This window comes from Felis catus, chromosome C1 (assembly GCF_018350175.1).
Source record: "Felis catus isolate Fca126 chromosome C1, F.catus_Fca126_mat1.0, whole genome shotgun sequence".
Taxonomy (NCBI): Eukaryota; Metazoa; Chordata; class Mammalia; order Carnivora; family Felidae; genus Felis; species Felis catus.
In genome coordinates, this window is record NC_058375.1 from 212,417,270 (window position 1) to 212,439,357 (window position 22,088).

Below are 22,088 nucleotides of genomic sequence, written 5' to 3' on the forward strand. Positions count from 1 at the left end.
GAGTTAACCGTTCAAGATCCCAGAACACTTTAATGGTATAATGGTAACAGTTCTCAAAGGGAACGGCATCGGCATCGAGAAGAACATTGAGCTGCTTTAAACATGGCAATTAACTCATGACTTGAACCTAAGCCATTTTGAGGCAGCAGCACAAAACAAAGTCTTTCACAGGAGTATACATATGAGATTTCTTTAAATTTTTTTTTTCAACGTTTATTTATTTTTGGGACAGAGAGAGACAGAGCATGAACGGGGGAGGGGCAGAGAGAGAGGGAGACACAGAATCGGAAACAGGCTCCAGGCTCTGAGCCATCAGCCCAGAGCCCGACGCGGGGCTCGAACTCACGGACCGCGAGATCGTGACCTGGCTGAAGTCGGACGCCCAACCGACTGTGCCACCCAGGCGCCCCCATATGAGATTTCTTTAGATGAAACATCCACTTCCAAGCAAGTCAGGATTCAGTTGTGGAAACAGGAATCATCACTGTAGGAGGGGATTTAATACAGGAATTAGATGCTTACAAAGTCTCTGGCAGGACTGGGGGAGGGGAAATCAGGAGCCACCACTTGTTGGCGTCAAGAGAAAACCATTGCAGCCGGGATCTGGAGTCAAGCAGCTGCTTCCACCACTGCCCCCCGCCCCCACCCGAGACCTCCCCTTAATATAGTGAATTTCCAAAAGGAACAGCAGCTGGCAGATGGCCTCCACCTCCTTCCGTCTTTCAAATCTCAAGTGATTGTCTCTAACTGGTGGAACCCATCTGGCCTCCAGACCCTAAGAGTAAAGAAGTCTGGGAAATGTAGTTCCTAGTTTCACAGGAACAGGAAGTTACAGGACAGGAAGTTGTCCCCAAATGGGGGTGAACCGAGAACTGAAAGAGTGCTTCCACGGGATCCACCGTTATGACATTTAGTTTTATTTACAGGCGATAACGACAGAAGCAAAATAGTTGCTCACTATTGAGCAACCATAGTTGCTCACTATTGAGCATATCACTATTGAGCAACTATTATGCTCCTGGCACAATACAAACCATTATATATATATATATATATATATATATATATAATTTGACATTATATATATATATATATAATTTGACATTATATATATATATATTTAGGGGCACCTAATAATATATATATAATATATATATTATATATACATAATATATATATATTATATGTATATTAAATGTCAAATTCTCATAACAGGTATATGTAGGTATTATTATTCCTGATTTACGAGAAAAACTGAAGCTTAGAAAAGCCTTGCAGGAGCTTAGGTCAGGAACTTCCCTTTCAGATTTGCCATTTATATGACTTGGCCAAAGGTGACGATTTTATTGCTGTTGAGAGGTGGACCAATTGCTTGGGAAATCTGGGCCTCAGTTCTCCACTTTGCTTTGGGTGTGGACACCTGCCTTCTGGAAAAGAGCCTCTTTTCCATCCATTGCTTTGACTACCCTCTCCCATCCTGAGATCGCCCACCCTGTTTTCAGATTCTAGTGGCTTCTGTATCACGTCTAGACTCCATTTTGGCTCCAACTCCTCCTTCTCTGGATGTTCAGTCTGCCTTCTCTCTTCTTCCATCCTCAACTCTGGGATTTCAAAGCCGGAGCTTCTCTTCTGCAATATGCAAGTGTCTTCGGGGCAGCAGAGATTGCCATGGCTGAGTACCTTCGTGTCCTGGCACCCAACACAGTGCCTGGTAGATGGCAGGCTCTTCACAAGTGATGTAATGGACTCATGTGGCCAGTAAAACGTGCCCTTTTTATAAACTCCCTCCCCACGAAACCCAAGCTGTCTCTTTGTTTTTGCTGAAATATTAAACAATTTGGGAGCTGAGAGTGCAATAAAAACTCAAAAAAGTTACCAAAGTTAGCTCAATTATAAGTCCTAGATCTAATATACACAAATTTATTCTTAAAAATTTTCTTTTTTTCCCTCTTTTTGGGGGTATTTTTTTTTATTGAACTATAGTAAACATACAACGTTATATTGTTTTTAGGTGTCCGCTATACTCGTTTGATAATCCTATGCATTATCCAGTGCTCACCATGCTAAGTGTTGTCACCATCTGTCATCATAAAGCAATATTACAATATTATTGACTATATTCTCTATGCTGTCCTTTTCATTTCTGTGTCTTACATATTTTATAACTGGAAGTTTGTACCTTTTAATCCCCTTCACCCGTTTCACCCATTCCCTGACCCACCTCCCTCTGGCAACCACGTTTGTTCTCTGTATTTAAGAGTCCGTTTGTTTTGTTTGCTTGTTTATTTTGTTTTTTAGATTCCCCATAATGAAACCTATTAATCTTAATATGAATGAAATCTTATTAATCTTAAAACTTCTAAAACTATTTTTTTTTAATTTTGTTTACTGTTTAGTTTTGAGAGAGAGAGAGAGACATAGAGCACGAGCAGGGGCGGGGAGAGAAAGGGAGACACAGAGTCCGAAGCAGGCTCCGGGCTCCAAGCTGTCCGCACAGAGCCCAACGTGGGGCTCAAACTCAGGAACCATGAGATCATGCCCCGAGCCAAAGTCAGACACTCAACCGAGTCACCCAGGTGCCCCAAAAACTATTTTATTATATAAAAAGGTGACTTTTATTTACAACATTGTTAGAAAAGTAGTTTTATACTTTCAAATGCAAATTACTATTTTCAAAATTAAAAAAAAAAATTGAGTCGGGAATATATAGTACAAAACTCAAAAGGTTAAAAATGACACTTAGAGAAATGTAAGTTCTTCTCCTCCCTTTTTTTTTCCAGATCCCCTGTTCTCTTCTAAGAGTCAACAACTGTTATTAGCTTCTTGTGCTTTCCTTAAGAGATGATCTACAAAGAACTAATTACTAAGAATTTGTATGGTCATTTTGGTCTCAATATCCTGGTCTTGGATTGTAAAGTTGTCTAAACTGGTTTTTAGAATGATAGTTGAGGTCAGATGACATCAGCAGTAATCTTTTTCATGATGCAAAAATCCTTTGCACCCATTAGAGAAACTTAAACTTGGGTAAGATGTGGAAGGGAAGGGGAGAGAGGAAGGGGTAGTTAAAGCCACTTGTAATTAATGGGGAGTTCTGGTAATGTGTCCCTTGCCTCTATGGAAATAGTGCAACGATATTGAATTTAAAGTCAGAAAGGGTACCAGTTTGGGGGAAATGTTCAGAGAACACACACTTTGCAAATAGCTCTATGAAAATAACTTACTTAAGGATAAGATGCGAATTATCTCAAGATTGATTCCTAAGTTCTTATGAACATTGTATTTATCATGACTACAAGTGTATTGTTAATGCATGAAATTATTGCTGGTTCATATATCTATTGGCTAACTAAGAATGAACTTGGGCAAAGTCTCTAAAAGCAAGAACAGAAAAGTGGTTCATAATACTCACCATAAGAAAATGTTGAATGGATCCTGGCCATTGTTTAGAAGAAGTTCAAGATGGTATAAGCAGCTATATTAATGAATTTTTAAGCATTTTTTTTCTCTGAGAAGGTCAATGGCTATGGCTAGAACTGCCCTGTTGATGGCCAAGCAAAGATGCATATTCGATGGAGAGAAAACTGCACATTTACCTCTGATGGGGGAGGGGAAAGGATGCCAGAGTGGTTTTGTTTGTTTGTTTGTTCTTTTGAGAGAGAGCAAGTGGGCAAGGGCAGAGGGAGAGGGAGTGAGAGGGAAACCAAAGCAGGCTTCTCACCAATCACACAGAGCCTGATGTGGGGCTTGAACCCATGAACTGTGAAATCATGACCTGAGCCGAAACCAGGAATTGGACACTTAACCAGTTAAGCCGCCCAGATGCCCCTGTGGGATGCCAGAGTGTTCTTATGAGCCAAGAGGACTTGTGGAAGGATCTGGCCTTGGGGTCGTTGTAAAACACTTATCTTTGAAGGCTTCTTGCCAAAGGACAAAGGCCATCAGCAAAAAGAGGCTGGAAGGTATCACTGGCTACAGAGGATGAAGATCGGATGAGAAGCACTTGGCCAGAGACCAGAATGGCCCCAGGGTCCCCAGGGAGTGACTTTGGTGAGGATTCCGCAAAGTGCTGTTGAAGAGAAGGAATCATCACTGGGAAACTGCCTCACCCAGAAGATGCAAACATCGTTCCATATCTGCCTTTGGTAAGGATGGTCTCTCCTGCCCCTTTCAAGTCCTCCTAGCCTCTGTCTGGGGACGTCAGGGAAGGTGACCAGAAACCTTAATTCTCCCTTGTAACAAAACATATCCGTAGGTTCCGGGGATTAAGGTATCTTTTGTGTTAGGGGTGCTATTCTGCCTACCATATTTGCTAAAATGAGATTGTCCTTTGGAGCTGAAACAGACCAAAGGACTTTTTATTGTTTCAGAGTGGCTAAACAAAACGTAAATTCAAAGCACAATGAAATAAAACCTCCCACCCTTTGGGATGGCTACTATTGAAAACACAGAAAATAACAAGTGTTAGTAAGAGTGGAGAGACACCAGAACTCTTGGGCGCCGTTGGTGAGATTGCTAAATGGCACAACCACAACAGAAAACAGTTTGAAGTTTCCTCAAAAAATAAAAACTAGAGCTACCATATGGTCTAGTCATTCCACTGGATCCCATACTTTTGAAAGCAGGGTCCAGGAGAGATATTTGCACAGCCATGGTCATGGCACTATTCACAACAGCCAAAAGGTGGGCGCAATCCAAATGTCCGTTGGTGGATGAATAGGTAAACAAAATGTTGTCTATACATACACCGGAACATCATTCAGCCTTCAAAACAAAGGAAATGCCATCACATGCTACAACATGAATGGACCTTGAGGTCATTGTGCTACGTGAAATAAGCCAGTCACAAAAAGACAAATGCTGTTTGGTTCTACTTATAAGAAGCATCTACAGTAGTCAAATTCGTAGAAACGGAGAATAAAGTGGTGGTTCATGGTGGGAAGCTGGGGCCGGGAAAAGGAGGCAAATGGGAGTTTTTGTTTAATGGGTAAAGAGTTTGAAATGACCTTTTTTTTTTTTTCAGATGAAAAAGTTCTGGAGATCTGTTTCACCATAATGTGACTATACTTCACATTACCAAACTGTATACTTAAAAATGGTTCAGATGGTAAATTTAATGTTATGCGTCTTTTAACCACCTTAAAAAAAAGAGTGAAAGAAGTATGGGTTCCAAAACCTCAGTAAAGTTTTCACTTCAGGGGAGATAAAGGTTGAATCCACAAATGTGGTTTGAATGGGCCCTGGGAAAAAGAATCAAGTTGTTTCCTGCTCGTATCCTACCTATCATGTCCTGCTATTGTGATATAATGGTTACCAGTTAACTATAAACAAGGCCAGTGTTCATTATTAAGGACTTGTTAAAAGCAAATTTTAAAGGAAATTTCATTTCTAGCTATGACACATAGGTATAAACGTTACGTAAGGCTACGTGTGTGTGTGTGTGTGTGTGTGTGTGTGTGTGTGTGTAGAGAAATTTATATTTCTTTCTATGTACATGTAAAGTGACAGGACCATTCTTGGGCAGTTGGATCTGGTATACTTCAATGACTTAAGGTCAGATTGACTCCAGTGATATCATTATACCTATAGTTTATGTTGCATTAACATTTTTTTTTAAGTTCAGAAATATTGCTCAATCATTTGCTCTAGACCGAATGTTATGTCTCCTTAAAATTCCTATGTTGAAACCTAACCCTCAATGTTGTCTTTGGAGGTAGAACCTTGGCAGGTGCTTAGGACATGATGGGGGAACCCTCATGAATGGGATTAGTGCCCTTATGAAAGAGACCCCAGGGAGCTCCCTTCCCACTTCTGCCATGTGAGGACACAGTGAGAAGACTGTGACCTGGAAGAGGGCCCTCATCCAACCATGTTGGCACTTAGACCTCAGATGTCCAGCCTCCAGATCTGTGGGCAATCAATTTCTGTTGTTTTGAAGGCTCCCAGCCTGGGCTAAATTGTTCTCGCAGCCCAAATGGGATAAGATACCTAGCCTCGAAAGTCACACAGTACAGCCTCTACAACGTTCCCCATGTCAGCATCAAGACGCCTGCTCTAGTCACCTGCAAGGGAAGGGAAATTAGACTCCACCTTTTGGAGGTGGCAGTGTCCATGAATTTGTAGATGTATTTAAAAGCCATCATGCTACGTGACTGGTTTTGCCAATGAAAAGTGAAATATGTCACTTCTGGAGGGAAACCTTTAAGAGCTGGTGTGTGATTTTCCACATTCTTGTCCCTTGCCAATATCGAGGGGACATGTGTTGATATGGAGGAATAAAGCTGAGTCATTGCATGGGGGACAGCTGCCCTAGAAAGGAGCCCTGACATTTCGAAGGACCTTGCATGAATGAGAAATAAACCTTTGTTGTTTTGAACCACTGAGATTTTGGAGTTACTGCATCATACCCCCATCTATCCTGACCAGTGTTCCTTCCCCAGCATCCAAATTTGCAAAATGGGTTGTTCAAGGACAATCCTGGAAACTAGAGTTCATGATTTAAAAAGATAGACTGGGGCACCTGGTGGATCAGTCTGTTGAGCGTCTGACTTTGGATCAGGTCATGATCTCACACTTCGTGGGTTTGAGTCCTGTGTTCGGGCTCTGTGCTGAAGCTTGGAGCCTGGAGCCTCCTTCAGATTCTGTATAATCTACTCTTTCCACCTCTCTCCCGCTTGTGCTCTCTCTCTCTCTCTCTCTCTCTCTCTCTCAAAAATAAATAAATAAACATTAATGAAAAAAAAAAAAGATAGACTGCATTACCAGTGCTCCCGATGCTCCCTTCACTATGGAGTAGGGGTTGGCAAACTATGGCCCATAGACCAAATCTAGTCTACTGTCTACTATTGGGTAGCCAGTAAATAAGAATGGTTTTGGGGGCACCTGGGTAGCTCAGCCGGTTAAGCATCTGACTTCAGCTTAGGTTATGATCTCGTGGTTCACCGGTTCGAGCCCCGTGTCGGGCTCTGTGCGGACAGCTCAGAGCCTGAAGCCTGCTTTGGATTCTGTGTCTCCCTCTCTCTCTGCCCCTCCCCTGCTTGTGCTCTGTCTCTGCCCCTCAAAAATAAATAAAAACATTAAAAAAATTTTTTAAGAGAATGGTTTTTATATTTTTAAATAGTTGAAAAAACCCCGAAGATGAAGAATATTTCATGACATGTGAAAATTATATGAAGTTCAAATTCCTGTGTCCATAAAGATTTTTTTGGACCACATCCGTGCTCATTCATTTAAGTATCACCGATGGCCGTTTGTGTGTCACAGCAGTGTTGAGTTGGTGTATGGCCTCCAAGGCCCAAATTATTTGCTATCTTCTGGCCTTTTGCAGAGTTTGCTAACCTTGGCCTAGCAGACGATAGTCTGGCAAAACACAGAATTTGACGACTTTGATTTGAAATGCGATTCAAGAAAATTGGACTGAATAGGTTTGAGAAACACCCTAACTAACCAATTTTCTTTGCATACATATTTTTATTGGCTCATGGGTGATATGGGCTAAAAAAAAAGTCTGAAGTTTAAAAGCTTCTTGAATAAGTACACAATGCAGTCCCTAAGAAATAAGAAATCAGGGTGACACAGTTTAATTTGCAATTTTTCCCCCTCCTTACAATCTGTGGTGTCCTAGACTCAATGATATATGATAGCATAAATGACCCAAAGCGAAAGAATTCTCTGGAAAAGTCTTTGAAAGGCTAATTATGATTAACAGTCTGACTCATCAGCTCTTTCTTCCATTTATTTACTCCACTCTTGGCAATTGGCCGGCTAACCATAATCCGGCGGGCTGTGACTTCTTGCAGTTGCTTGGGTATCCAGGTAGAGCATTAGGATTGAGGAGTCTTCAATCCTAGGGCGTTTTCTGAATTGCACTCAGCCGTGTGGGAAACCTGGAACAGCAAGCCGCGGCAGGAGCGCCTTAGGCGCGTGCTGTTCCCAATCTTGCTGAGAAATGCTCGTCTCCACACCGAGAAGGTTAGTAACTGCTGCCAGAGAGGTCTGGGATGAGTGTTTGTTTGTTTTGTGGTCTCTGTTGTCAGCACTTCTGAGAATGGCAGCTGACGCGTCCTTACTTTAGAGAATTCAGCCACTGGTTTCTGGTAAAATATAGGAAAACTAAAGATCTAAGATGAAATAAAGGTGGTGTTTTTTGTTTTTGGTTTTTGTTTTTGTTTCTTGTTTTTTGGGTTTTTTGTTTGTTTTTGTTGTTGTTTGTGTTTAAGACTCGCCTACGCGGGCCATGAAATACAGTCTGGATTAATTCTACATCCTTATCCGGAGTTGTAGGGATCATAAAGTCACAGAGCCTTCTTCCCGGTAACTGCACCTGTAAATGGGTCCTCCACTACAGACGTCTTGGAGGAAAAAGTCTAGAAAACACATCTGTTACTGTCAAAAGCGCAAGTAACAAGAATGATCAAATCTTGGGGACCCTGTGGACCAAGCGGGACCAAAGTGTGGGGTCTGACTTTGGGGGGAGGGAGGGATCCGACTGCTTGATTGTGTGAGTTTTTTGAAGTCAGGCTTATGGAGGCATAATTTACATACAGTAAAATTCACCCCTTTTGGATGTAGGTTCCGTGAGTCTTGACAGAAGTAGAGAGCTACGTGACACCAATACCCTCAAGACAGAGAACAGTTTCTTGGGGCGCCTGGGTGGCTCAGTTGGTTTAGCGTCTGACTTTGGCAGTTTGTGAGTCGGAGCCCTGCATCGGGCTCTCTGCTCTCAGCGCAGGGCCAACTTCAGATCCTGTCTCCCTCGGTCTCTGCCCCTTCCCCCTTGCTCTCTGTCTCTGTCAAAATAAATAAACTTTAAAAAAAAAGAGAAAGAGAACAGTTTCTTCACCCCAGGAAGTTCCTTTTGGCCCCCTGGCAGTCAATTCCCTCCTCTAACCCTGGCCCCCAGCCCAGAGCAACTACCAATTTGTGTTTTGTTCCTCTCCTTTTTCCTTCTCTAGAAGGTCATACAATTGGCATCAGATAAATGAAATTATACCATTACCAGCTATTATGGACTGAATTGTGTTTTTTCCCCAAATTCATATATTGAAATCCTAATCCCACGGACCTTAGAGTATGACTATATTTGGAGATAGGGCCTCTCACAAGATAATTAAGGTTAAATGAGGTCATTTGAGTGGACCCGAATCCAGTGTTTGCTGTCCTTATAAGAAGCAACAGTAGAAATCTCTCTCCACACACACACACACACACACACACACACACACAGGAAAAGGCCATGTAGGGACACAGCCAGAAGGTAGCTGTGAGCAAGCCAGGAAGAGAGCTCTCCCCAGAAACCAACCTTGCTGACTCTTTGATCTTGGACTTCTGGCTTCTAGAACTGTGAGAAAATAAATGCATTTCCGTGGTCTCAGTCACCCGGTCTCTGAGATTTTATCACGGCAACTCTGGAAGACTAATGCACCAGCCTTATGAGTCAGGCTTTCTTCAGCAAGTATAATACTCTTGAGATCATCCGTGTTGTTGTGTGAATACTTGGTTATTTATTGCTGAGTAGTGTTTATTGCAGACTATGTACATTTATTGCAGGAATGAACCACAATTTCTTGACCAGTCCACCTGTTGATGGACATTTGGGTTACTTCCCAATTTAGTCTTTGGCCCTTACAAATAAAGTTGCTATGAACGTCTATGTACAGGTCTTTATGTGGACCTATGTTTTTGATTTTTTTAACATTTATTCATTTTTTGAGAGACAGAGAGAGAGAGAGAGAATGGGGGAGGGGCAGAGAGAGAGGGAGACACAGAATCAGAAGCAGGCTCCAGGCTCTGAACCATCAGCACAGAGCCTGACGTGGGGCTCGAACTCACAGACCATGAGATCATGACCTGAGCCGAAGTTGGATGCTTAACCGACTGAGCCACCCAGGCGCCCCAATGTGGACCTATGTTTTCATTTCAATACCTACAGGGGGATTACTGGAGGAAATGATAATCATAGGTTTAATTTTACAAAAACTACTGAGACTGTTTTCCAACGTGGCTGTACCATTTTGCATTCCCAACAGCCATACGTGTGATTCCTAGTTGTTCTGCATCCTTGTCTCCTCTTGGTATTGTCAGTCTTTTTTAATTTTAGCCATGTGGATGGGTATATAATGCTATCGCACTGGGGCTTTAATTTGCATTTCCCTGATGGCCAGTGATGTTGAGCATCTTTCTGTGTGCTTAATTTGCCATTTATGTTTCTTCTTTGACAAAGCATCTGCTCAAATCTTCTGCCCTCCCCACTGGAAAGAAAAATTGGCCATTGTGTCTTTTTAATTACCAACTTGTAAGATTTTTTTGTATATTCTGGATTCGAGTCCTTCAGCAGATACGTGTTTTGTAAAAATTTTCTTTTGGTCTTGGCTTGGTTGTTTGTTGTTGTTATTTTCCTAAAAGTCTCTTCTAAAGAACAGTAGGTTTTCATTTTGATCAAATTCAATTCATACATTTTTTTTTTTCTCTTACAGGTCATGTTTTTTTTTTTAATGTCCTATTTAAAATCTTTGTCTAACCCAAGGTCTCTATTAGTTTTCTATTACTGCTGTAGCAAATTACTACAAGTTGAGGGGCATTAAGACAACCCAAATTTGTTATTTCACAGTTCTATAGGTCAGAAGTGTGGTTTCCTTGGCCAGTTTCTCTGCTCTGGGTTTCAAAAGGCCAAAATCTAGGTGTTGGTTGGCTGAGCTCTTGCTGAGAGGCTCAAGAAGAATCCACTTCCTTGGAAGAATCCAAGTTCATTCAGGTTGTTGGTAGGCCCCATTTCCTTGAGGTCACAGGACTGGGATCTCCATTTCCTTGTCAGTGTCAGCCGGGGCTGCCCTTAGTTCCCAAAGGCTTCTCTCTGACGCTCGCACTTGGGGGCCTAACTCTCAGAGCCAGTAAGAGTATGGGGAATCCTTCTATAGTTGGAATCTCTAATTTTCTCTTCTGCTGTAGCTGGAGAAAGTTCTCTGCTTTTAAGGGATCACATGATTAGATTAGGCTCACTTGGATACTCTCCATACTTTAAAGTCTGTAACTTTAATTACATCTGCAAAGTCCCTCTGCCATAGAACTTAACATATCCTCAGGTTCTAGGGGATTGGGGAATGGACATCTTTAGGAAGTCATCCTGCTGACCACAGTCTCAAAATATTCTCTCTCATATTTCTTCTAGAAGCTTATTGTGTTACCTGTTACAATTTGGTCTATGATCCTTTTTTTTTTTTAAGTTTATTTATTTATTTTGAGAGAGAGAGTGAGAACATCAGCAGTGGAGGACAGAGAGAGACGGAAAGAAAGACAATACCAAGCAAGCTCCATGATGTCAGGGCAGAGCCCAATGCAGGGCTCAATCTCATGAACTGTGAGATGGTGACCTGAGCTGAAATCAAGAGTCGGATGCTTGACCTACTGAACCACCCAGGTGCCCCTATGATCCATTTGATTTTTGTATGTGGTATGAGATTATGAGGTTGATTTTCTTTTGTTTTCTTTTTAATTTTTTTACATATGGATAGCCAATTGTTCTAGAACTATTTGCTGCACACGTTAGTTTTTTTTTTTTTAATTTCTATCATGATGAAAAGTTGTGATTTTTATGGTTTCAGAACAAACAGAATCATGATTCATGTCAGCTGATTTCATGAGCAGTCCAATCATATTTCTGGCATTTACAAAAAATATTTTTCTCTGGGAATTTTTAGGAGTTGAGGCATACGGAACCCCATTCCCCTTCTCACCTTCTAAGCACACTCAGTGTTACAGATGGCCATGGAATCCATGGCTTCGTGGGCTCAGGGGTGCTCTACAATTCTCTACAATTGAAGGAAGCCATAAAAAGACCCCTGGTTTTCCTTTCTTACTTCTGTAGGGTAAGACGGGCATTTCCCTGAGAGCGGGGAAACAAAGGAAGCAGGTAAGAGGGAGTGAGAGGGCCAGGTGAGGGCAGGGTTGCAGGGGTAGGGGCAAGACAGGGTAAACTTCCCCAAGAAGGAGAGATTTGAGCAAAAGACTTAAGTATGAGAGAGTGAACCATAGGTGCTTGTAGGGGCAGGAACCTTCCAGGCCCAGGGAAATGCTGCAGGAAACGCTTTGAGCAGGAGCCCCTGGTGTCCAGGAACAGTGAGGGGGGTGAGTGAGGGGCAGAGGACCCAGCAAAGGGGAGAGGAATTGGTGTGGTTGGGTTGGGGGTTGGCAAGGTGGAAGTGGGGACACCAGGGAAGCTAACGCAAAACCTGGGCAATGATGGTTTTCCAGTGGAGGTGAGGACATGTGGCCCATTCTGCATTTACGCCACCTCACGACACAGCCAGAAAATCGTGGGCCCAATCATGGGCTGTGGATGTTTGCTGACTTCCTGCCTCTCATCTGGAATGTCACCGGGGCTGGATCCTGGGCTAGATCAGGAATTTCCACCCCAGGGAGCTGGGGGAGGGGTGGAGTGGGGAAGTGAGGTGGGAATGGTGTCTTGCCATGAATATCTTTGAGAAAACATTGCCCCGCCTTTTAAAGAAGGTTTCCCACAAAAAAACTACTTGGGGAAATGAAGAACAAGGGGCAGCCAGGTCTCAGGAATTCTGTCCTCACAGCTTCCCTCTGTCCCCAGGTTTGTCTCCCTAGGCATAGAGTCTCCCTGGGCTGGGGCTGGGGTCACTATTTTCTTTAAAAAAATTTTTTTAATGTTTCTTTATTTTTGAAAGAGAGGGAGAGAGAGAGACAGAGAGACAGAGAGAGAGGAGGAGGGGCAGAGAGAGAGGGAGACACAGAATCCGAAGCAGGCTCCAAGCTGTCAGCACAGAGCCCGACGCAGGGCTCGAACCCACGAACTGTGAGATCATGCCCCGAGCCGAAGTCGGACACCCAACCGACTGAGCCACACAGGCACCCCTGGGGTCACTATTTTCTTTGGGGATCCCCCTGCTTGGCCTTAGTCGGATGGTGGATTCTGGTCAGCCTGACGGAAGCTGGTCATCTGTGCTGTGTCCGGGCTGAGGCATGCAGAGCAATGGGACCTCCAGCTCCGTGGACCATTGATGGGCTCTGCCGGCTAAATGGGACTCTGAATCTTTCCCGGGGATTAGGAGCAGGAGTCAGAAGCAAAGCAAGTCTTCAGTGTAAGGTGTGTTTCAATTTTAGGTATTTTAGGAAAGAAGTTAGAGCCTAGAGTGGACCCCCCTGACCCCCATACATACTCTCTGCCCGTCCTGCCTTGAAAGTAGCAGTCCTTCTCCCGCCCCCGCACTCCCTGAAAAGCCTAGACACTGGGAATTTGGTCATCGAATCACTAAGAGGGAAGGGGGTAGTTGTACTAGGGGCACCCCTCCCCCGCCTCCCCTACTTCCTGTCTTCGCCTCCCCTGGACCCTAGATGGTGGGTGACCGTGGGGCTTCTTTCAAGATGCTTCAGTGCCTCCTTGGGGCCTCTGGTCCCCGGCTCAGAGCCCTTCCTGCCTTCACTTCCTGCTTCCCCTGCAGCCATTGTAGTAAAGCATTTCTACCCTGGACCCGTCACTATTCTGGACTCCTTGTTCTTCGCAACTGTCTACAGCCCAAATCCAACGAGGGTGCCCGCCAGCCACCTCGGGGTGATTTTACATTCAAATATGATACTGGACAACATCCAAGCAAAGCTTCGTAACAAATGTAGGTGTCTCCAGTCTCTCAAGATTGACCTGCAGCAAAGCATGTCAAAGATGTCTCCACTCTCTCTCTGAAGTCCTGTTGACAGTTGTGAGGTGACAACCTTTCCTCCCTCATCTTCTTCCCACCCCCACCGCCCCCAGGGGACCCACCCTGCTGCTTTTCTTCCCAGCCCTCTCCCTCCCCCCACCACCCATTGCTTTCTCCTCCTGGTTTAGTTTTCCCTTCATTCTTTTCTTATTATTGTTTCTGGAAGCTGGTTCTATTTGAGTAAATGCTTAAATAAACTAGAAAACACACCCCCACGCCCCTAAACAAAACAACCAGGAAATCAAGCAAAGCACAAATGTGTGCTAACTCGCCCTGCAGGGCGGGGAAGCTCTTGCTATTAAGTTGCAGGCTCCAAGGCATTAGCTACATTTGTTCTTGTGTCGGAAGATAAAAGCTGAGTCTTATCAAAGGGTAACGGTCGTCAGTCAGACTTCATTGTGGCAAAAAAAGGGTCACCTCAAAAACCTGTTAAGCTTGTTAAAAATGCCACTTTCTGGGCATCAGTCCCAGAGACTCCCATTCAGGGCCAGGGGCCCTGGAATCTGCATATTTAACAGGCTTCCTGGTGATTCTGAAGGGGTGGTCCACGGACCCTTTCAGTCTTGCAAATGGAAGATTCCAGAATCCAGCCGGAAGAGGCTGCTGGCCACCTCCAGGCTGGGCCTCCCCGCAGACCCCAGCCCCTGAACTGCACAGCCCCCTTTCCAGCCCACGTTCCCAATGCACCTTGTTGTTACACTACATTCACCGTGAGGTTTTAAGTTTGTGATAAAGCACAGATGGGACCTCGCCTTTGTTACAGTAAGGAAATCCTCAGTCACCGCAGAAGTCCAGAGTGCCTGCCACTCTCAGAACTGGGTTCAGAGCCTGTCCTGGGATAATAGGAAATGATCTTCTTTGTATCAGCTCTGCCCGGAACTTTCCAAGGAGTTCAGACCTAGGGCCAAAGGGTCCAGGTCTGAGGAACTGGAAACTGAGATGGTTTACCAGGCACAGGCTACGCATGTAAATCAGGCATGGTTCAGATACGGAAACAGCCAAATCTGCCCTCTGGCCTCTGCCTGGGGAAATTCAGGCTGTGTTGGCATTTGTAGGTGCCACAGGGTGGCCTGGCTCTCTCTCTAATCAGATGCCAATGGCTGGTCATGGAGCAAAGCTGTCCCCAGTGCCAATGCATCTCATCTCTGGTCTTGTCCGAGGGACACACCTGGTGGCACCTTGCCCGTAGGAATCCTATGCTGGGAGGGTCTTCTTTGAGTGGCATTCCCTCTACATCCCTCTGGAGATGCGAGTGGCCTGCTTGAGACCAGGGGAGGAGTGAGTAAGACGGTAGCTTCTTGGATTTTATGATCTCATGGGTGACTTCACATGGTACGGCTGTTGAAATGAATAGGGTCTGTGTTCTTCTTTTTTCCAGGGATGATGGCAGAAGGGAGAGCCTGAAATCCTGTAGCCTATACACCCAATTTCAGGAGGAGAGGAGCTCTATGGGATGGCATGGGAGCATCTTTAGGAGGAAAGAAGCAGTCAGGCTCCTCAGGGCTCAGGGGAGGGAAGGAGAGAGGTCAAGTCTCACAGCGGGACCGACCAGGTCAGCTGGAGGCAGAGGTCCAAGCCACCTGCAGGATGTGAGCCTGCTTGCAGGGCCTGGCTCTCCCGAAGCTCAGAGAGAATCTTGAGAAAGGTACTCAGCCCAGATGCTGATTGCCCATTAAGTCTACGTCCCCCGAGAGCAGGTGTACTTGACCGGGAGACCATGCCTTCCCAGCTCCTAAGAATGCGTTTTCCGAGGTTGAATTTCTGATATCAGCTGGAGGGGGGAATATATTCTTAGACACAGTTCCTCTGTCACTCTTGGGCGGGGGAAGACCTAAGCTCTGAGCAAGCCCTGGCCAGGGGAAGCGGGTGTGTGTGTGTGTGTGTGTGTGGAATGGAACTGAGCTGAACCAGGAAGGGAGAAACAGCCTGGGGGCAGAGCTAGAAGGGGTCCCTGGGAGGAGGCGATTGACGTGTGTGCAGGCATCTGCTGGTTTCATTAAGAATTTTTGTTTGTTTCAGGATTTTATTATTCATTTATTTAAAAAAAATTTTAAGGGTATTTATTTATTTTGAAAGACAGGGAGAGCAAGCAGGGGAGGGGCAGAGAGAGGGAGAGGGAGAGAGAGAATCCCAACCAGGCTCTGAGCTACCAGCACAGAGCCCAATGCGGGGTTCAGACTCACGTACTGTGAGATCATGACCTGAGCCAAAACCAAGAGTCGGACGCTTACCAGACTGAGACACCCAGGTGGCCCTCAAGATTTTACTTTTAAATAATCTCTACACCCCACATGGGGCTTGAACTTACAACCCTGAGATCGAGAGCTGCATGCTCACCATGCACCAGCCAGGAGAACCCAGAGTTTTTAATGTCTAAGGACATCGGTGCTGACACAGGGTGGGACTGGGGCAGGGGGTGGACTCAAGGGAAGGGCACTGTGGGGAGGATGAGGGACAGCTGAATGCAGGAGAACAAACCAAATCCCACTGTTACAGGTAGAAATAGTGAAAACCAGGGGAGCAGTATGGCAACAAAAGGGAGCCGAAGGGAGAGATGGTTCCAGAGACCGGGTCTTGGTTGTCATGGCAACTATACTGACAGTGGTTGAAACTTTGAAAGAAACAAATTTGAAAGAAACAAACACTTGAAAGAAACAAATGACTCTTGTAGTGTTGTTGGGTTTCTTTTTCCTGGTATAGAGTAAGCCAGAGCTGGGATAGGGGAGAGAGAAAGAGAGAGAGAGAGAGAGAGAGAGAGAGAGACAGAGAGAGAGAGAGAGATTCAGCTTGCCTGTGCCAGAATGGATGAGGGTCACAATGGATGTGAGATTGCTTATTTTCTTTTTTTGTTTATTTATTTTGAGAGAGAGAGAGAGAGAGAGAGTGAGCGCATAAGTAGGAGAAGGGCAGAGAGAGAGAGGGAGAGAATCCCAAGCAAGTTCCAGGCTATCAGCACACAACCCAACACAGGGCTTGATCCCATGAACGGCAAGATCATGACCTGAGCCAAAGTCAAGAGTCAGATGCTCAGCCCAGCCAATTGAGCCACACAGCCACCCCTGGATGTGAGATCTTTTAGTACCCAGCAATCCTGGCCACTGGTAAGCCACTGGAGTGGGGGGATCTTTTGTCATGAGACACCAAGAATGTGCTAGGAGGAGAAATCTGTACCGAAGGGATGACCATATCTAGGACCCACCCTTCCCTCCCAGAATGGCATCAGGAGTGGCAGTCTTTGGGATCATGTTTGTCCTCTTCCCACATAATAAAAGGAATTCTATTGCATTACAAGCTTTTCTGAAGTCAGGGTTCAAACTGCCTCCACCCTTTCCTGGATCATAGGTGAAGTCAGTCCATATGGTAGTTCACACTGCTGTGGAAACACTGGGGAATCTCTGTTCATTGTCTGTTTATTAGTCTGCGACACCAGGTGCTGAAATGGGAACGCCAACACACTCCCCACAGAGTGCCTCTTGGAGGAGGACATTGGGCTCCGAAGGTGGCCCTCACTGCTTGTATCAGTCAGCTCTGGCTGCCACAACACAGCCCCACAGCCTGGGCACCTTGGACAATAGGCATTTATTTTTCACGGGCCTGGAGGTTGGAGGTCCCAGATGGAGGTGCCAGCAGACTCCATTCCTGGTGAGATTTTGCTCCTGGCTTGGAGTGGGGCCTCCTCCTTCCTCCTCTCCTCACATGCCCTTCTTCTGTGCATGTAGGGTGATCTCTGAGGCCTCTTCCTCTTTTTATAAGGGCACTAATCTTATTCAGGCCTACGCTTGTGACCTCATCCAACCATTAACAGCCTCTTCCAAGCCCTGTGTCCAAGTACGTCACCGTGGGGGTTAGGGCCTCAATATAAGAATTTGGTGGGAGGACACAATTTAGTCCATAACACTTCTCCACTGGCACTAAGTAAGGGTGAAAAAAAAAATCAAAAACACAGATCAGGACAACTTAGTAGTTGCAGAAAGCTTTTTACTTTTGTCTTCAGAGAAGAAAAGCATTGTGGTAGGAAAAGTTTACTTGGTCAACAGATAGAGCTTAGCATTATTCAAATGATAAAAAAAAAAAATCATTAGTTCCCAAAGATTGACCACAGACTTGCAGTTGTTTTAAGTTAGTATGTTTAAGGCTTAGACAAATGACCTCAGAAGAAGAGGGCTTCCCAGAATTTATTTTTTCTTTTTTTAAAATCATAAATAAGGAGGACAGAGAATGGATAGCTAGCCTATGGATAATAGATGTTCTTGAAAGAGAGCCCAGAACAAAAGGATCAGAAAGATTTAATGCAGCTGCTAAAAAAAAAGGAAGCAGGGATGTATATTGTAAGGGCTCAGTGTGCTAGGCAAGATCAATGATAAGAATATTACATTGAATCCTATCCTGTCAAAAATATATAGCGATAGAGAGAAAGGGGAAACTGGATATGTGTCCACATACCGACAAAGCAATGGAATTCTGGCTGAATGCAGGCTTCACCGTTGTAGGATAAAATGCCCAGACACAGTGGGCCAAAGTCTAAATCGATTTCGAAGGTGAGAAGTTGTGATAAAATACATGTTGTACCCCAGTAGTGAATTTAGGAAAACAAAAGAAGACATTCAGAGCTGTGCAGATTCAGAAAACACGCCACCCGGAAACTCTTCTTTTAAAATTACTTAAAAAAATTTTTTTAAGTTTTATTTATTTTTGAGAGAGACAGAGTGTGAGTGGAGGGGGGTGGGCAGAGAGAAGGAGACACAGAATCCGAAGCAGGCTCTTGGCTCTGAGCTGTCAGCCCAGAGCTCGGTGCTAAATTTCAAACTCATGAACCATGAGATCATGACCGGAGCTGAAGTCAGATGCCCAACTGACTGAGCCACCCAAGTACCCCTATTTTTTATTTTTTAAAGTTTATTTATTTATTTATTTTTAGAAGTAGGGGGAGGGGGGAAGAGAGAGAGAATCCCAAGCAGGCCCTTCAGTGTCAGTGCAGAGTGCAACGTGGGGATTGATCCCACCACCCTAGGATCATGACCTGAGCAGAAATCAAGAGTCAGATGCTCAGCTCACTGAGCCACCCAGGTGCCCCTTGGCTCTGACATTTAAAAAATAAGTTAAAAATCCATTCACAAAACTCGCAGGTAAATATTGGGAGAATTAAAAACTGTTACAGATGCCTTCCAGCGTAGAAGGTGAAGACAAAGAAAATGTTGACAAAAATCATGGGAAAGTATTCCAAAGAGAAGGAATAAAATGATATGGCAGAAATAAGGCTAACTACAAACAACTCATGCATGAATGACTTCATAGAAAACTATAAAAGTGGACCTGATTCAAAAGCAAGAGAATACCTGAATAGTTGAATGACCATGAAAAAAGCAGAGATCATGGTCAATATTACTTCTCAAAAGAATGATGGGCTATAAAATTTTACAAGCTGGTTCTTTGAAAACATTATAAACTATTCCAGAGCATATAAAAAGGTAGAAGATGTTAGGGATTATCGTACCCAGCTGGGGTAGCCCTACATCTGATTATGACAGGAGATAGAAGTGTGAGGACCAACCTCTTTCATAAGTACAGGAACAAAAATTCTGAAAAACAGTCTCTGCAATGATATTGAAATATATATATATATATACACATATATATATACATATATATATATATATACACACAAAAATCAATTGCATACAACTTTAGAATTCAGTTTAGTTTCTTTTTCATAGTGATGTGAGGGTAGAAATTCTGAAGCTATTGTTGTAGTATTGTTTTAGTTGAACAGATGAGTATATATACTGTGGGAGAAGAGAGATGTAAATATTGAGAAGGAAGAGGCCTTAGATGGGGATGAGAGGTGTATTTCACACACACACACACACACACACACACACACACACACACTTTTAGGTGTAGAAAGAAAAGACAGGTGTGATGATGGTACAAGGCTCTGCGTTTGAGTCAAGAGGGCAGCCAATAACATTCTAGACTCACTGGCTGTCTAAAGATGGCCAGGGTCACATCATCTGGATCCTGAAGTTGGGGTGCCTTAGTTTTTCTAGAACAGGGTCAAAGAGTCTGGAAGCTGTTCTCATTGGCTTTGCAAAAAATAAACATCTCTTTGAGGTCCTTTTCAAATTCTGCCTCCAAGTCCAATCCTATCTGACCGAAGTCAGAAGCCTGAGAGACAAAAAAAAAAAAAAAAAAAAAAAAAAAAAAAAAAAAAAAAAGGCAAACAAACAGGTGTCTAGGGACAAAGAATCAGGACCATCAAATCGCTTGCATTTTTTGGAGCCCCGCCCTCCCTGTCCTGAATGCTGTGCTTCCCCATTAGCCAGGCAGTGTGTGTGTGTGTGTGTGTGTGTGTGTGTGTGTGTAGGTTGGGGGGGGGGAAATGCTGCTGCCATAATATTGAAATGGATGAGCCTCTGCCCAGTTCCTAACTTGGAACTGACAAATGGTCAGGGCTGGAGAGCCGATTCTGATCACGGCAAAGCCTCAACTTGGTGTAAAATAGATAAAGATAAAGCATTTCTTGACAGCCCCACTCTTGGAAGGAAAGATGAGAGTTCCGTTCTCCGAGGCTAAGACTGGGCCAGGCATGGAGGGGCTCCCTGGGTAGACTCTTTCTCCCTCCAGCTCCCTGCACGGACATCAGTTTACAGTTTGTGGTTTGGGAGCAGGCCAGCTTGTGCCATGGGAAGAAGGGGAAGGAGGCTGGGTGGAGGTAGAAATCTTCCTTAGGTACTTCCCAAGAAATATCTGCACAAATGATAGGAAAAATCAGGATAAACTCAGCAAAGTAAAGTTAAGAACGCGTCGGCTTGCACAATAGCACAACTAGTTGTCTCTCCCTACTGACAAAGGATGAAGCCACCACCAGCTGAGACATGTCTGGATGTTTGGGGCCACTGGGAAATTTAGGAGTAGAACAATCCTAGTATGAGCATTCTGGGAGTTTAAGTTATTTCATCAAGTTTAGTTCATTCATTGATTTCTGTATTTCTGAGGTGTGCAGAACACTGTAACCGTTAACTACCTTTCCTCTCTGTTTGAACGAGGAGGCAGGATGAAATGGATTGTCCTCGGTGGGACTCTCTTGTCTGTCCTCAAGCGGAGGATGGAGCTTTTTTTCAGGTGCTGTTTACAAGGATTCTTCCCTGTCCTGCTTGCTATCCCCTCGGACATCCTCCTCACCACCGCTGGAATTTACAGGCTGTTTTCTTCTGTAATCCTACTCTTTTTGACCTCTCTCTGGGACAAGGTCCGTACAACTCTTGCAGAGTTCTGCTGTCCCGGAAATTAGGGAAAATTGGAAAGGACGTGCAGAAGAAAGAGGAGACGCCCTTTACCTTGTAAAACATTTTATGGTTGTGAAAGATCAGGTGCACGTCCTGCACAAAGCACGGCACCGTATACACTTTCTCAGTCAACCTTTCCTTAACCAGGTCCAACCACATGGCTTCCTTAAAGGGCTCTCCATAATCGCGAATACAGGGACAAAGCCACCAAAGGGGTGATATGAGCACAGCCATTGTTACTGGAATGGATCCAGTAATGTAACTGGATCCTGAAATATAACAAGCCTTCATGTCCAGGGTGGTAATAATATTAGCATCTGCCGTGTCTATGCCAGGCACCGTTCTAGGCATGCCATGATATTAACTCATGATCCTACAACAGCCCAATGATGCAGGGGCTGTCATTACCCCCATTTCCAGGGGATGGAGAAGTTCAGCCGCCTACCCAGGATTTCAAGGCTAACCAGTGGTAGAGCTGGACTCGAAGTCCCCTGAGACGGTGCTCTAAACCCTGTGCTGTCTGTAAGAAAGACGTTTCCACCTAAGAGAGGATGAAACTGAGGTACATGGGAGGCGGAGCAAGTCGCCCGGTGTCCCAGAACCAGGACACGGCGGGTGGAGTGGGACCCAGGGAGTCCCTCTCCACAGTCTGCAGCCAAACCCGCTCTCTGCAAGCAGGGGTGCCTGCAGGAGTCACACTCCAAAATTCCAGAAAGAGTTGTACATAAGAGAGATGCCCGGAGGACGAGAATCATAAAACATGACTTATATTATGCGGGGTTTCTGCAAAAAAGGAGCTTTGTGGGTGACAGTAGGCCTTCAAGAGGAGGAACCCACATTTCTGTAAAATGTGAAGAGACCTTTTATAGTGAAATGCAGCTCAGAGAAAGTGAAGCCAGGCCTGTGCCCCGGCAGACCCAGCCAGCCGTCTAACCACGTTTGCCAAAGGACCGCGGTGTGCGTTGAACTATGTTCAGGCACCGAATCTCCACCCTCAGAAGAGAGACGCCAAAAGCTCCCTCGGGCGCCCTTCCTCTCTCCCTCGTCCCGTCGGACTTCTCGCTGTCAGGGGGAAAGTGGAGTT

General features: G+C 44.7%; 1 protein-coding gene and 1 long non-coding RNA gene across 2 annotated transcripts in view; both read right to left on the minus strand.

The window, feature by feature from the left end:
* Positions 1-17,278: 17,278 nt before the first annotated feature.
* Positions 17,279-18,480, minus strand: LOC123379303. Its single transcript, XR_006583599.1, has 2 exons — positions 18,162-18,480; positions 17,279-17,629 (listed from the first exon to the last, which is right to left on the minus strand). It is a non-coding gene; the product is annotated as an uncharacterized LOC123379303 (long non-coding RNA).
* Positions 18,481-18,622: 142 nt separating this feature from the next.
* The window catches only part of LOC101093454 (sp110 nuclear body protein), a 32,331-nt gene continuing 28,865 nt past the window's right edge, over positions 18,623-22,088 (minus strand). Inside the window, 3 exon segments of the mRNA XM_011285632.4 lie at positions 18,623-19,883; positions 21,056-21,197; positions 21,775-21,845. Coding sequence (XP_011283934.4) covers positions 19,773-19,883; positions 21,056-21,197; positions 21,775-21,845 — 324 coding nt within the window. The 3' untranslated portion in view covers positions 18,623-19,772.